Source organism: Pholcus phalangioides, unplaced genomic scaffold, assembly GCF_987345545.1.
Source record: "Pholcus phalangioides strain wild (caught in Gottingen) unplaced genomic scaffold, Ppha-v1.0 ptg000013l_1, whole genome shotgun sequence".
Lineage (NCBI taxonomy): Eukaryota > Metazoa > Arthropoda > Arachnida > Araneae > Pholcidae > Pholcus > Pholcus phalangioides.
Window position 1 is genome coordinate 5611444 of NW_028301606.1, and position 17589 is coordinate 5629032.

Consider the following 17589-nt stretch of genomic DNA (forward strand, 5'->3'; position numbering starts at 1 on the left):
GGTAGAACGAAATCTGAACAACTTTGTGAACAAGTCATCTGGTAAGACACCATTTGAGATGTTGCATGGATATTCTCCAAGATTCAATGATGGAATGTTGAGACGGTTAGCAGATGAGGAGAATAACTCGTGGATGGATCCAGAGGAAGTAAGAAAAGAAGCTCGAGATATAATCGTGGAGAATCAAAGAAAAATGAAGAGCACCTTCGATAAGCGCAGATGTGCTACAATAATGTTCGAACCAGGCGAGGTTGTTGTTATGAAGAAAAGTCCGAGAGCCATGGGGCAACCGACGAAGACTCAACCGAAGTATAGAGGACCGATGACTGTCACGGCTGTATTACCGAATGACACGTATCGGGTGACTGAATTGGAATCAACAGTGAAAGGTCATCTGTACACGACAACAGCGCACGTGAGCCAACTAAAAGCTTGGAGGTGTGAGTCTGAGTCCGATGATGAAGACATTTCAGTGCAAGAAAAAGATGAGCCAGTGTTACCAAGACGTAATCCGAAGAGGTCGACACGTAAAGACCAGTACTGTGGGGCAATCGGGACGATTGCAGGTCAGGATGACCGAGTGTAGGAAGCTGTTGAGCAGCCGCTGAAAAGGAAGAAATGTAACGTGACTTTGTGCTCGAGCGAACGAGCAATTTGTAAGAACGTCAAGCTTTAAAAAAGAAAGTATGAGAAGTAGTATGGCAGAGATTGAATTAAGGGATGGTAGAGGACAGTAGTCGTATTTAGGCTACGCTTGTTAATGTTCTGAATTCGAATAAAGTCTGGTTCTTTGAAAACGTTAGTAAAATCCCGGAATACTTGAATTGAAGCCGCGGCCATTTTCCTTAGGAGCCAACATATGTAAAGACGAAGATAAAAAAAAGATAATCAATATGATGTATATAAAGACGAAGATAACTGAAAAACATAATGGAGATGAGGGTATAACAAGATGATGAGATAAAAATGAGATAATCAATACGATACATGTAAAGACGAAGATAACTGAAAAATACAATCAAGATTAGGGTATAATAAGACGAAGAGATAAAAAGAAGATAATCAATAAGATGAAGATAAAAAGAAGATAATCAATAAGATGAAGATAAAAAGAAGATAATCAATAAGATGAAGATAAAAAGAAGATAATCAATAAGATGAAGATAAAAAGAAGATAATCAATAAGATGAAGATAAAAAGAAGATAATCAATAAGATGAAGATAAAAAGAAGATAATCAATAAGATGAAGTTGAAAACTTTTTAATTATTTTTATTTATAATAATTTGAAATTATGATTTTTTGAAACCTGATGTGCCATGTGACAAAAAAAAATTTAGAATATAAAAACATACTGGATTTTCCTTCATTCTTAAAAATAGTTGTTTTTATTTATGGTTAGAAAGCAAAAAAAAAAGAAATTCCCATTGAGCATTATGATGAAAATTTTGAAAAAAACCTAAAAAAATCCCAAGAAATTGAAACAAAAAAAAAAATTATAACATGACACGAAAAATATTAGATCTTTTTATTCTCATTAAAATGATTATTGCTTCGAGAAATACTTATCAAAATTTTCTGAAGAAAAAAATTGTCACTCAAAGTGCGTTGCACTGACGGAAATCATCACGACTCACGTGGAAATCAGCCATAAATGATTATCTGATTCTAAAGTAAGAAAAAAATACCAACGAAACACACAAACAAATCGCTTTAACTTCACAGACCTTTTCCCTAAGACGCCACTTCATGTGGAGGGCAGTCGCCCACACTTACCTAGCGAAAGCATGATCGCATCAGAAAAAAATAATACTCTTTACTTTTCGGTTCCCCACTCGTATGTAACATCAATATCCATTTATAATTCGGCTTTCGGCGCAATATTCTTCTCTTTCTTTCACAGCGATTGAAAATTTACACATGCTCCATTCACCAAAAAAATAAAAACACACTTACATATACAATAAATAACACAATAGTATATACTGTATAATCTCGGAACTGCTTTCACTGGACAGAAAAATCCACGTACAATATATCATCTAGTGCAGTGTTCTTCAACATTTTCACAAATTGCGGACCGGTGGAAGTAGCTGAACATTTTTGCGGGCAGGCAGAAATCGGGAAAACGATTTGCGGACTTGCGGAAATCGAAGAGGTAAATCGTGAACCACAGACAGAAAAAAAAATAAACAGGAGGAGTAAATAAATTCAGTAGTAGCAATTTGCAGAACGGCAAAAAACAAATAAATTGGAGGGGGGGGGGATAAGTAGAAATAATTTGAGGCAAAAAAAAAATTAGTATAAATTATTTGTTAACTGACAAATATTAATAAATAGGAGAAAAAAAATAAATAGTAGAAGTAATTTGCGGACGGAAAAAAAATAAGTAAAGAGAAGAAATGATCGGCAGGTAGGCAAAAATTAATAAATGAGAGAAAAAAAAAGTAGAGTGAGCAATTTGCGGACGGGAAAAATATCTAAATAGGGAGAAAGAATAAAAACAATAGAAGTAATTTACCGGCCAGCGAAATATCATAACTAAAAAAATAGGAAAAAAATTAAATAGTAGAAGAGAGTAATTTGTGGACTTGCAAAGAATAAGTAAATTCGAAAAATGATTTGCGGACCGAAAAAATAAATCAATAAATGAAAGAAATATTTTACGGACCGTCAAAACATAAACATGAGAAAAATTAAATAGTAAAGAAATAATTTTTGCGGACAATAAATACTAATTGGGAAAAATAATTCGCAGACCTACTGTGGTGGCAAAGACAGGAATTAAAACTAATCTGGCTGCGGCATAGTTTTTAAAATTAAATCTAAAATTGTGTAGAGGGTAAGTGAATTGAGCGAAATGTTTTGCGGACCGGTAGGAAATATCCACGGACCGGCAGCGGTCCGTGTACCATCGGTTGAAGAACACTGATCTAATGCGTGTGCAATAGTGGACGTATAATTTATAATTATCATCCCACAGGTTTTACATGAAAGACTTTTGTTACATAAATACAACATATTTCACGACACGTCCGACTTCGTAGTATACTAACAACACTGTATACTATAAAAAAAGGTTGGGTGGGGGGTGAGGTGGGGGAAAAATTAAATTCCAAGTACATAGTACTTTACAAGTCACATTCTCCAAGAACTACGACATGATATAAGTAATTAATTAATACACATCACAGGTTTCTTCTTCTTATTTAATTATAATCTAATTAGTCCAATTTGAATTGTATTATACAATGTTATAATCTAATTTCGCCACGAGATACATCAAAAGTAATTTTGGCACTCAAAGGATTATACATAGGGTGTCTTGTAAAGGCCACATAAACCAAGGGTGCGCAACCTTTTGGGGGAGAGTTCGGGCCACTGCATTGGTTAGAGAATGTGTCACGGGCCATTGAGTTATATGGAAATGTGCTACGAGCCACTCGAATTATCAGGAAATGTTCCACGGGCAATTTAAGTGATCTGAAAGAGCATGCCGCGGGCAATTTCAGTTCTCTGGAAATGTGCCGCGGGCACTTTGAGTGATCCGGAAAAGCTATTCGAAGCATTTAAATGATCTGGAAATGTGTCATTATACACTTAAGTGATCCAAAAAAATATGCCGCTTAAGTGAACTGTAAATATTTCGCATGCAGCGGGCCACCTAAGTAATCTGAAAATGAACCGAGCCACTTTATTGAACTGAAGGTGTGCTTGGGGTCATTTTAGTAACCTGGAAATGCGGCGCGAGCCACTGAAGTAATCCGGAAATGTGCCACGAGTCACTTATGTGATTTGATAATCCTTTGTGAGCCACTTGAGTGGTTTGGTTATTGATCATGAGCTACGTCATATGACTTCGAGGGCCATGTTTGGTCAGTGGCTCATGGGTTAAGAATGTATGGCATAAACCGTACGGAACGAAAATTTTCGGGAATACTCTGCTCCCCACTCAAACCGCTCACGATTGGGAATTGCAGGCCTTACTGATTGGTTGGAGAGTGGTTCGGATTCTATGCACCGGATGTGACATCGCAAACTGTTTTTGGCTTTTCAGTTGGAAACTGTTGGTCCTACAGGGTTTTTTCATTAGAAATTTTTCACCGGCAAGGAACGAGGATTTTTCTTCCGTGTAGTTTATTTGGTCTTTACGGGACACCCTGTCTATATTACGAAAAGAAAAATGTATAATTTATTTGAAGACTGGAAAAGAAGGACAATGATATGGTTGAGTTATGTGTTAACATTGGCTTTTACGTAGAAAAAGATTAATTTTTTTTAAATCAAAATACTTGTTTTGTGTTTCGGATATGCAATGATGTCTGCTGACAAGTAATAATTTTTACTGTATCATTGGGATACTTGGATTCTTTTCCGACATGTGAGACATTCTGTTGTGTGTGGTGTCTCGTGTTATCGACAGAAAATGGCTTTCAATGAATATCTTTGTGCATTATATCAGCAGCCAGTGTCTTTGTCTATGCTAGGTGCAGGTTTTGCAGAGGTTAAAATGCTTGAAGGCGCAGGACAATGGTGGTTTTGCATCATTGTGAATGCTTTTAGATAGAAGATCCGTGGTATCAGACGATTTTTTTTAAGTAGCCTACGTATCTATTTTATAGATAATGTGCTTCGAATCTTTCTCGTTGGCGTCTTCCGCGCTATTTTGGTGTCCTCTATGGCGGCAAGGCAGAATAAGACTGAGAAGACTTGGCTCCAGGTTGAAACGACTTGGAGATGAAATCTGTTTAAGCCCAACTCTGCGTTTCTTCCTGCAACATAATAAAAGCGTTCAAGAACTATTGAGTAAATATTGAGTTGCAATGCTCGGGGAAATGGAGGGGGGGGGGGGGGTGTTAGCTTTGGCAAGTAAGAGAAACTGCATCACTTGGTGTATTCGTCATCAGGATGGACGTTTTTTACATCTCTTGGACGTAAAGGATGTCATCTGGGAGAAGCACTACATATCGATATACATACACAAATCTAACTTAGCTTGATGAACTAATGGCTAACTAGTGTTGTTGACAGTCACTAAATGCTGATAGTCTTTGACATGTGAGCAAACATTTCTCTCGATCCATGAGAGTTGAAGACATTTGAACTAATCTACACCTTACTGTCAAATGCTAAGGTTCACGAATGCTGTGTGGGCGAAACTTTCAGTTTCTTCATCAATTCAATAAATTCAAAGTTTTGGAGTTTACAACCGGAGTCTTAAGGATGTTTGAGGGAAATTCAGTGTTTTAGGAGAAAAGGGGGGAAAAGTTCCGGGAAAGATGAAGATCGTTAGATATCTTCAGGAATCATGATTTCATCCAGAAGAGCTTCGGGGTCGTCCACGTTAATGGCGTTCTCAATGGCCACCAACTCCTCTTCGTGCTCCGCCTTGTGTTTGTTGAGATGAACGCGATGAACAAATTTCTGGAAGCAAACCTCGCACTCTAACCACTTGTTGTCGACGTGCAGCCTCTTGTGCCGATCGAGGTTACAGCTCTGGCTGAACTGCATGTGGCACACGTCGCACTCGAAAGGTTTCTCGCCCGTATGCGTGCGACTATGCCGTTTTAGGAGGCTGTTCTGGACAAACTTCTTGTGACAGACGTCGCATTCGAACTTCTTCTCCTTCAGGTGTGTTTTCTTATGGTAGGCGAGTAAAGCCTTGTCTGCGAACCGGCGCCTGCAGCAGTTGCACTTGAAAGGTTTCTCTCCCGTGTGCCTGCGTTCGTGAACTTCTAGGGTTGTCTTCTTGGCGTAGGTCTTGTGGCAGACGTCACATTCGAAGACGTTCTCGCTCCCGTGTCTCTTCTGGTGAGCGGCGAGCTGGGCTTCTCCCGCGAATGTCCTCGGACACTCAGAACAACTGAACGATTTCTTCGATTCGTGCATCTTCAGGTGTTCGTTGAGGTGCCTCCCGTGAACGAACGTCTTCTTGCAGATCAAGCACAAGAACGGCCGATCCCCGACGTGCTTCCTCTCCCTGTGTCGCTCTAAATTGTCGGCGACCCTGAATAACTTGTAACAGAATGAACACTCGTAAGGTTTGTCTTTCGGGATCGGTTTTATGGGTCTCGATTCTCCCGTTGACACTTGGCTCTCGTGGGTGGACATATGAACAGTCAGGTTGTGTTTGCCACGGAAAGTCTTCCCGCAGGATTCGCATCTAAACGGTTTCTCGCCGGTATGTATTCTGAGGTGAGCCCTCAAGTAACTTCGTTCCGAAAACCTCTTTGGACACTTTTTGCACTTAAATGGCCTCTCGTTGGTATGTATCTTCATGTGCCTACCGAGATGACCACTCTGCCTGAATTGAAGGTGACATATTTCGCACTCGTACTTTCTCTCGTCCGTATGGGACTTCTCGTGAGCGTTCAGGGCGTACCTGAATGCGAATCTGCTCCCGCAGGTCTCGCACTTGAATGGCTTTTTGCCCTCGTGTATCACCATGTGGGTCAAGTAACTCTGCCTCAGTGCGAACCCCTTTGAACACTCCTCGCATTTATAAGTCTTGTGCTTCTTGTGGGTCTTCTCGTGCATTCTCATGTAGTATTCCGTCGTGAACGTTTTGCGGCATTTCTCGCATTCGAACGGTTTCTCGCCCGAGTGGAGTTTACTGTGCTGCTTGAGCTCACTGCTCTGCCTGAAACTTGCATCGCAGTCACTGCATTCGAATGGCTTCTTCTTCTTCTTCTTTTTCTTAGTGCGTGGTTGTGGGACAATGTCTTCAGCTGATTCCATCGCGGTTACTCAATTGGTTATGATTTCACGGTGGCAAGATTTTCTTTACATGGTATCTCAATGGAAATTCCATCAAAGACAAAGTAATTGAATTTGGTAAAATATCACAAATAGAGTGAAAAATGCATCATAAATGTATTCATTTTTATATATAATAGTTGTTTTGTCACTGATTCAATGGTCCCGATGAACGGAAATTAAGTATTTAAATGCATGAGATATGTAATGGGGCATAAAATGAAGGGATTGTGCAAAATGTGATTATGATTTTGAGATTATGAAATTTATTGAATGATGATATGAATATGATATGGATCAGTAAAATATGAGGGATCTTTAAAATAAATTAATGTATTATCCAACGGAAAAACAAGTAAATGCGATCACGTGATTTTGAAATGTTTTCTCATCTCTTCTTCCTCTTGGTCTGTCATGTCTTCAAAAGAATGGGGAAGTCTTCTTTCTTCTTTATTGGATTGGCACCTTCACCTTCATCATCACTGGTGGGTTTCGATCTGGCGAATCTGTAAAACATTTAAATGATTAGGTATTGTGTATTGTACTTAATGAACGGGTAGTGAAACTGTGAGTCATGCCCCCTTCAGGAACGCGTTGAAGTTTTTTTTTGGAGAAATCGCGGAAGGCACAGACTTTTTGGAAACTACTTAGATCAGTTTTATCTTTTCGCAGCTGCGGACTGGCGAAAGCAGCTGAACAATTTTGTGGACCTTCGTAAATAGAACAAATAATTTGCGGACCGGCAAAACATAAGTAATAAAAAAAACTATTTCAGGGTCAGCAGAAAATCACTAAGTAATAATTTGTGCGCAGGCAAAAAAAAAATAAAATGAATAAATAATTTATGAACCGACAAAAGATAGCAGAAGAAAAACAATATGGGGACCGGATAATGACATAGAAATAATTTGAGGACTAGCAAAACATAAATGGGAGAAATAATTCGTAGACCTGCTGACGGGTAAGCCAAATTGAAAACAAAAATTTTGAGACGGTATAATATTTAATAAATTGAAAATTATGTAGTAGTCATATGAACCGCACAAAATGTTGCTTGGAGCAGCGGGATCTTCTTATGGACCGGTTCGGGGACCAGCAGTTGTAGAACACTGACTTAGATGAGATTCTTTTGATGATGTATCTTAAAACTAGAAAATGTAGACTAGAAAATTTCGATTGCTTTTAAATAGGGTGCACCGAGGTGCTCATCGGAGAGCATAAATGTTTTGTTCGGGGCCTCAGAAAACCTTGTTTTGACCCGCGATCTCGGACACAACATGATCAATAATCATATAATCCTGTAAAATATGAGATTGACAAAAAGCCCGACACATATATTCAGTTGTCAATTAAGAGTCTGAAAGTTCTATAAAAGTCGTTGCCGTTAATCAAGCAGGTAAGAAGGGTGCGACATCAAAGTAGTATAGGGGTCATACAAGTATTACATCAACATCCATGGGTGAGGTTGAGGTTCGGGTTTGCTGGCCATCAAACACCCTTTATAAAAATATGAAACATTCTTGATCACATCTCACTTGGTACGCCAAAAAACAAAAAATACCTTTCGCTAGTTTGTGGGCACCCGAACTAACATTCCACCAATTCATAATTCCTCTACAGACGGTCTCTAAATGTTCTACTGATCTTTCAAGTGATCTAGAAATGTGTCGCAGAACGATTGACAGGAACTGAGCTTCGCTTCACTCAAGTGATCTATAATTATGTTGTGGATCACTTAAGTAACCTGGAAATGTGGTGCGGGTAACTTGAGGGATGTAGAACTGCACTGTTGTCCGCTTAAGTGCTCTAAAACTGTGACTCATGCCACTGAAGGGATCTCTAAATGTGCCACGGACAGCTCAAGTGTCCTAGAACTATGTTGCGTGTCACTTAAGTGATCTGTGAATCTGCCACGAGCTTACTTGAGTGTTCTGAAAATGTGCCATAAGTCACTTAAATGCTCTGGAATTGTGCCACGGATCGCGATAAATGTGCCGCTTAGTTCATTTTTGCAAAATATGGTTTTAAGTAGCGGGCCACGTCAGATAACCCCCCAGGGCTACATTTGGTCCGCGGGCCAATGGTTTACCATGTTATGGCCTAGAGGGGGGATCGCAATGAATTCCTTTAACAAAAAAAATTTGACATTATAAGCCTTCAAATAGCATTGAAATATTTACAGAAATTCATTATAATAACATATAAAGGCATTTTCTTCGGAAATTTTAATTTTTTTTAAAATGTTTTGCATAAAAAGTACATTTTTGATCGTTTGTCTTGGGGGCTGTACCGAGTACGTCTCTGATCCCAATATGAGTTAGAAGATAGGGGCAGAGCTGTAGAAATTTTGCTGACAAGGAGGAAGGAGGGTGAGAGTATTGCCGACTGTTTACTGATAAAGGGTGGGAAAGCAAAATGACAAACATCTGCTGACGTAATACTTGAACGACCCCATAACGGAAGAAATACATTGATTACATACAGTATATCTCATTCTGATCCTACCTTAATTGGCCTAACAATACGAACAATTTATAGATATTATTTCTCATGAAAAATGTGTTTGGTGCCCCGTTAAAAAAATAAATTAAATTAAAATGTTGAAATAATTATTGAAGGAATAATTCTTATGAGAATTAGGTAATTATATTAAATTAGCATTGTTGAAATGCATTTTTATTCGTTACTAGTAGGTTACCAATTTGGTTTGTTCCAGGCTCTTTCGATAGCTGGTAGAATGGACAAGTTTTTTTTGGCAAATTTGGCCGATTGTAGCTAGAAGGGTGTTTGCGGAATTGAAAATTAAGAACTGAAATGAATTAAAAAATGAATTGAAAATGAAATTGAAGGGGGTTTGGCAAATAAAATTTTTGGCGACAATTCGATTTCGAACTTTGTCAATCTTTCAGTTCTTGTAGATCGCCATTAAAACCAGATATTTCAATGAAATTGGTGTGACCACATAGGATTTCTTCTGCTCTTTTCAAACATGCGATTAGCTTGGGCTTAGGTCTCTCAAAAACTTCACGAATTCTGGTTTTTTTCAGACTTTTTCACGCATTTTTCCTCCTTAATCGATTATCCACCATAACTCAAAAACTGTTCGAGATCGAACAGGGTTGGTAGGTTGTTTCATGATCCACTTGGACTCGTCTATTACCACCCTTTCGTTTGGTAGTTTCACTCTGCATATAGCAGAACGTCATATTAAAATTTCTTAATGATGCAATGACTAGATTTTTAAAATTCATGTTTCAAACTCAAGTAAAATGTCGAAAATAGCATTGTTGGTAAAACACGTTTCAAGTTTTATTCACGTACGAGTTTCAACAATGAAAAAAAAAATTATTCTTGTGACAGAGTGGTGTCAACAGTAGTCGTATTAGGCATTGTTTGGATCCAAACAATGAGTTCAACTGCCTATAAATAGGACTTGCTATTCTGTGTGGACTTCAGACCTGTTTCCATCGTCGACAGTCCATCACTACCTGCGGGAGCGGATTTTGGTCAGATCAGATGCCAAACGATAAAAGTCCAAACGGTTTGGGAGTCTGGCGATACAATTCCATTGCGTGGTCTGTTGGTCAGTGGGAATACTTACCGATCGTCTCCAAAGACGGTATTCCCCTGTTAGTTGCCAGTTCCCGTGTGATAAGGCTCTATGGTGTGGCAAAATGATGTTCGTTGTGAAACGATCACGAAATCCTATAACCGGCAGTCGAGCAGTTTCATGTCGCCCGTGGGTGAGATCGCGTGGAACGCGACTCGGAATTGCATTCGCTGCACGTGTAAGGCGTGATGGTTCGATTCCCAGAATCGATTCTCATTGGTTTATGCGTGCTCTCCCGGTGATCACTTGATCACCCGGGAGATGAAAAAGCGATGCAGAGTAGCCGTGAAAAAAAAACAGGTCGAACGTTTGGGTAGTCTTTCGACTATTTGGACGTGAAATATTTAAGATCAATCATTTATACGTATATATTTTAATAGCCGTTGATATATATTAGTAATTCGCACAAATACCCGGCGCTGTGCCCGGGTTTCCTCCATGTACCGAGTGCATTGAGGAAGTTGAAAACCATTGTAAATGCAGTAAAAACTCGATAAGTCGTCACTCGAGTTATCGAGAAATTTTGACGACTTGACCGAAGTGCCGTCCGTTTCAATTTTCAATACTTTGGATTTCGAATGAATTCAAAATAATACATCATTTATAAAAATATGAATGAAAACTGCAATGTAATAAAATTTAATGAGTAATCAAATAAAAAAAACGAATTTTTAATTGAGCGTTTAGTACTCAACATACTGTATTAGGGGATCAAGTATTACGTCAGCAGATTTTTAGCCATTTTTGACCCCCTCCCCCCCTCCCTCTTGTCAGCAAAACTGTGACCCCCCCCCCCTTGTTAGTAAAATTTCGACAGCTCTGCCCCCCTACCTCCTAACACTTATTGGGATGAAAGTCGTACGTGGCGCAACCAGACGATCAAAAAAGTCATTTTTTTTATGCAAAAAAAAAAATTTTATAAGTAAAATTTTGATAGAAATGACCAGTGACGAAGTTCCATAACGACTAAGCGGTTCGTGGCACATTTAGAGATCCCCTTGAGTGACATGTGACACAGTTTTAAAGGCATTTAAGCGGCCCCTATTGCCAGAACTCATCTTAAGAGCACCACGGGCCCCCGAGCCAAGGGATTTTTTCTCAGGCTCTACCTGAAAAATCTCGAAAATTTCAACCAGTTCTCGTTTTTGTGAAACCCTAGGGGAAGTGCCCGGGTGGGCCCATGCGTTAAGACGGCACTTCCCAGTGCAGTTCTACATCGCTCAAGTTACCCGAGGCACATTCCCGGATTACTTAAGTATAATTCGCGGCATAATTACGGATCACTTGACTGACGTGCGGCACAGTTCCGGAGCACTTAGCGGCTCGGACACATTTCTAGTAAACTTGAAGGATCCACGAGACATTGACAGTTCACTAAAGTGGCTCTGTAGACGGACTTATCAGTAGGGAGAATGTTGGTACAGGTGTCCACAAACTAGCGGAAGGTTTTTATCGTTTTTGGCACACCGAGTAGTAAGATGCCGTTAAGAATATTTCATACTAGCTATAATACCCGGCGTTGCCCAGTTTTTTCTTCAATGAAGCTTTTTGGATCACGTGCTATCTCTCTCTTTCTTTGAGGGGCATGCAAACCGTGTCTAAGTTAACCAATATGGCGACTTCCTGCGCGACTCATGAAATAAACAAATCTAGATTTAAGGACACGTAGAAATGAATATTTTTTTTCCTTCTTTAATGGCGCTAGGTATTTCGATTCCCCCTCCCCCTGACCTTCAAGTTATCTATTTCTGCCTGTTTCAGCTTCCAAAAATGCTTAGTTAAAGCTGTGGAATTTTTTAAATGTACTCTACGTGCCCATAATTAATTTTAAAATATCCTAACCCACATGAATTTATGCAATTTAATATTAAAAGACAATACGGAGGCATTAATTTTCATGCTTGAGAAGATGTAAATAAAAATTTGAAATCAATGTTATTGCCTGGATATCCAACTCGAATGTAGGTCCGGCCGATTACTTCATGTTTAATCTCCTGGGCTTCGTATATCTCTAAGCAAACTCAATATTTCAAAAATTTTATTTATTTACAATAACCCCAGAAGGCATGAAATGCACTTATACTGGAAGAAAAAAAAAATAATAGTCAGTACGGGAAGCACTTCGCATACGGAGCCAGGTCGAAATCCCCAATAGTGGAAGCAAATCTTGCGTAGGAGGCACATACAAGTTCTGATGGAAGACTGTTCCATATTCTTGCCACACGGCATCTATATCCTTGGAAAAAACAATCCCTTCTAGCCATTGGTATTTTTATGACTATAATTTTTAAAACTATTGATGTGACACAAAACCCCCCACCAAATTTTCGTATTTCTACATTAAAATCGGCAAAATCAACACTGATTTCTATGAGGATCACCCTTTCCCTGACCCTCAAAGCGATGCTGATGATGATAACGACGTCATTCAAAAAACCTCATTACTGGGAGTATTGAAAATGTGGCCAACCATTATAAAGGCATAAATATTATACATGTACTGACAGCGTTGAAGAAATTACTAACCATTGTAAAGGCATATACACGTCTGAAACGCATTGCTAAGGAACCACGGTAACCAAAGTGAACATTCCGAAAGTGATTGCTGAGGCCCAGGAACCATTGTTGCCCGACAAATTTTTTTGCCCATTTGGGGCATTTGCCTTGCTCTGACAAACTTTTAAAGTAGCCTATCGTTCAAGTCGGGTCCCATTTGGTATATATGCAAAATTTGGCGACGATCGATCTAAAATTGTAGATTTGTATAGAGAACATACACACACACAGACAGACAGAAAATCAATTTTATATATATAGAAGATAGACTAGCTATAATACCCGGCGCTGCTCGGGTTTTCTTCAATGGCTTTTTTGGATCACGTGATATCTCCCTCTCTTTTTCTTGAGGGACATACAAACCGTGTCCAAGTTAACCAATATGGCGACCTGCGCGATTCATGAAGTAAACAAATCTAGATTTACACAGAAACGTAGAAATGAATGTATATTTTTCTTTTTTTAAGGGGCGCTAGGTATTTCGATCCCCTTGAACTTCAAGTTATCCATCTGTCTGTTCCAGCTTCCAAAAATCCTTAGTTAAAGCTGTGGAATTTTTTCGATGCACTTTTCACGGGCTCATAACTAATTTTAAAATATCCTAACCCACATGAATTTATGCAAATAAATATCAAAAGAGACAATATGGAGACATTAATTTTCATACTTGAGAAGATACAAATGAAATCAATGATATTGCTCGAATATCCAACTCAAAAGTACAGGTTTGGCTAATTACTTCATATTTAATCTCGTGGGCTTCGTATATCTTTAAGCGACCTGAATATTTCAAAAATCGAGAATTCAATACAATTTTTAAAATTATTGATGGGGCGGAAAATCCCACTATTTTCCGCATTTCTACAGTAAAATCGACAATTTTAGCACTGATTTCTATGAGGATCACCCTTTTCCTGACTCTCAAAGCGATGCTGATGATGATTATGACGTCTATTCAAAAAGCCTCATTACTGAGAGTATATTGAAAACGTGGCAAACCATTATAAAGGCATAAACTATTATACATATACTAACAGGATTAAAGAAGTGACAAACCGTTGTAAAGGCATATACACGTCTGAAACGCATTGCTAGGGAACCACGGTAACCAAAGTAAACGTTCGGAAAGTGATTGTTGAGGCCCAAAAACCATTGTTGCCCGACAGTTTTTTGCCCATTTGGGGCATTTGCCTTGCTCTGACGAAATTTTAAAGTAGCCTATCGTTCAAGTCGGGTCCCATTTGGTATATATGCAAAATTTGGCGACGATCGATCTAAAATTGTAGATTTGTATAGAGAACATACACACACATAGAAAATCAATTTTATATATATAGATATTGACATCACCGACAGGTACCCTACATACAGATAGAAGCATAGACTCATACAGACAGGCGCCTCTTAGGTCAAGGGATTTAGATATTTCCACAAGGGGTTTATAGATACTTCCCTAAATTGCAAGGCTTTATCGAGCACTCCCCTCCCCCCTTCCGCGAACACACATCGATTCTCTGGTAAATTGGTAAATTATATAGAGTAAAGGAAAATAATAAATTAGCTCGGTTGATATTAGCGCTTATTGGTTTCGGAACTGCAAGTCCCTTCTTTAGTGCGAACATTTATACTGATATTGTAGAAGGCTCAGGCCCGTCATTTGGGGGGGGGGGTCAGGGGAGCCGTTGCCCCTCCTTGACTTTTGAAAATAGACTAAAAATGGTATATATATATATATATATATATATACACACACACACGCACACAAATTTATATATATAATTATAAATACATTGAGTACATGTTCTTTGCCCCCCCCCCCCCCGGAAAAAGTTGAAATGACGGCCCTGAGAGAGAGAAGGCTGCAAGATTGTTTTTGCAATATAGGTCGCTAAGTGAAGTCCTTCACTGATCCAAGTCTAACAAAGATTTTGGTCTAATGGAAAATTATTACTATTACTAGGGCCCGGATTTCTGTCTTTGTGTGTGTGTGTGTATTGGGGAATATTGAATATTCCGCTATTTTTGCGATTGATGGATCGTATTTTCAAAATTTTAAGGCATATTTTGCATGTTCCATGATTCTCGATAAAAATTAAATTTTTTCCTCGCTATTCCAATCCCGCTTCAGACTGGTTTTTGCGATTCCCGCCTCTGACGAAAGCTCTTATGGCTAGGATTCTTATTCACTAAAAATGGAACGTCGTTGCTGATTGGTAAAAAATCCTGAAATTCAGGTTTCTTAACCAATCAGCAATGACATTGAACTGTTAGAGCATAAAAATACTAGTCCTTCAACGGCACTGGTGTGTGTGTGGTTATAAATAGATTTATCATCATTTGAATCGGTGTCGGTGATGGGAACTCGTGGGAAAAATTGGCTAAAAAATAGGTAAGTGTGAGAAATTCTTTAGCGTTTGTGAGAAATTTTGAGAGTTTTATCAAATAAAAATAGTTATTTATTTATTTATTTAATTTTATACTTTTTTAAAGCTAAATACACTACTTGGCTAGGTATTTTTACCTATACGTGACATATTAATTCTGAAATTGTAGGAAAGAAATTGTTGACATATTTCGAAGAAATCATAGGAACCCTCTGTGACTGAAACAAAGTCCTTCGATCCTCCTATTGAGAAACACCAGCTTAAGCGTTACACACAAAATTAATTGATTTGTGTGAATTGAATGCAATAATTTTGGAAATACCTATTCAAAAGTTCCACAGTGGAACCTCCCATAACAGATGTTCCATCATCAGCGAACGACCCCGTTAACGGGCACTTTTGGACCCCGTGAAAGGGGATTTAGTGTATTTCGGTATGCGTATATTAACAGACACTCCCCGTTTGAAGATAAAAGTTTTGGTCTCACGGGTGCCCGAAATCAAGAGGTTCCACACTGTATTAATAAATTGATATTCTCCCATTTCTCTCAAATCCCTGGCTAAAAATTTAACTTTAATAAATCTGAACATTATATATATATTTGTCAAATTATTAAATTATCATTATCAACTCAATAAGTAAATTATTTATATCTTTTACACTGGACAACAATGAAAAATTGCGTCCCACATAAAAATATACAACTCCGAATGATTTTGACATGCTGAGCATGAATATCATCATGTAAAAAGTGCTATCACAATTGTTTTTGTATATTACCATGCAAAGAGTTAAAAAAATACTTTACGAGCGCTGTCTGTGAACAACACTGAAATTGCCGACATGAACATCCAACAATGAAAGTACGACATGAAATTCAAACAATGAAAGTACGACATGAAACACGCAATGCCGAATGATTTTGACCTGCTGAACACGGATATCACCATAAAAAAGTTTTATCGGCTTTTTTGGAAATAATACCATGCAAAGTGTTAAAAAGTGCTTCACGAGCGGTGTCTGTGGACAACAATTAAAGTCCAGCAATGAAAGTCCAACATGAAAGTCTGAAAATGAAAGTCCGGCATGAAAATACACAATTCCGAATGGTTTTCGCCTGCTGAACACGAATATCACCATGAAAAGTCCCATCGGCCTTATACCGGAGATATTGCCATGTTTAACAGCTGCAGTGTTTGTAATATATTTGCGTTTTATGCGTTTTTTGCTGTACTTTCATGTATTTGTGCTGTGTTTTTATGTATATTAATGTATTGCGTGTCTATGTATATTTGTGAGGTTTCTATAATATTTATGTTGTTTTTCACATATTTATTATTTTTTCCATTGTGTTTTAATGCATTTGTATTGCACCACCATGCATGTAATGGATAAATATAAATGAAACCGGAGCCGATGCAGATTTTTTATGGGCAGTCAGATTCGTGCTCAGCACACCGCATTACGTAGGAGATGGCTGTTGTTATTCAGGACACAGAAAAGTTTGCGAAATTTGTTGTCTAATGTAATTAATGTGCATATTCTCTCACTAAATGCAATTAATCTTATAAATATCCGAAAAAAATGTAAGAAAAATTTTAAACGCAATTAAAGCCAAATCTAACCTTAAAAAAAATTAATATATATATTTTTTCAATTGAGAAAATGAGGATTTATTTTTGGTAAAAACGAAATGTGTAAGAGATGTGTCATGATTGCACTACTGCATGCGAGGCGAGCAACAACGCACGAGACGTCATAAAAATCATCTCCAAAAACTCACCTGAGCAAATATTCGCAGGTAACGTACGTATTTGCAGGACACCGAAGGAAAAACAAAAAGTGCGTGATAGACTCGGATTTAGGACTATTCTGTCGACAACGACACGTCGTACAAGTGTCGGGCTCTACAAAAATATCCAACAACAACAACAACAACACATCGATAATAATGGTCCGTTACTGCTGCTGCTGCTGTTTCTCCAGGACTTTGCAGCAGGATCAGCGGATGGTGATGATGATGATGACGACGACAGAAAAAAAAAAAGGAGGAAGAGGTAGGATGAGAATCAAGAAGATGGTAGAAGAGTAAGACTTGCCAGTGTGGACGATTCCCGGCAGATCCCGGTTTTCCTCCTGTCCCGGATTCCACCCACCCTCTTAATCAAAAACGGGAGATGAGGATACTGTTTTGCTATTGGCCGTTGCCATGCCGACCCCACGAAGCTTTCCTTTTAAGTTTCTCTCTCTCGTTCTCCGGGACCACGGAAACGCTCCAGGGCGG

General features: G+C 38.5%; 1 protein-coding gene across 1 annotated transcript; it reads right to left on the reverse strand.

Moving 5' to 3' along the window:
- Positions 1 to 4842: 4842 nt before the first annotated feature.
- On the reverse strand, positions 4843 to 17339 carry LOC149078495 (uncharacterized). The gene is made up of 2 exons (XM_089240607.1): positions 17089 to 17339; positions 4843 to 7261 (listed from the first exon to the last, which is right to left on the reverse strand). The coding sequence occupies exon 2, from the start codon at positions 6735 to 6737 to the stop codon at positions 5289 to 5291; it is 1449 nt and encodes a 482-aa protein (XP_089096733.1). The 5' UTR covers positions 6738 to 7261; positions 17089 to 17339; the 3' UTR covers positions 4843 to 5288.
- Between the last annotated feature and the right edge of the window lie 250 nt (positions 17340 to 17589).

What these genes read in the sequence shown, in the direction of transcription:
- LOC149078495 (XM_089240607.1), bottom strand. Translation starts at nt 6,737, where the DNA reads ATGGAATCAGCTGAAGACATTGTCCCACAACCACGCACTAAGAAAAAG.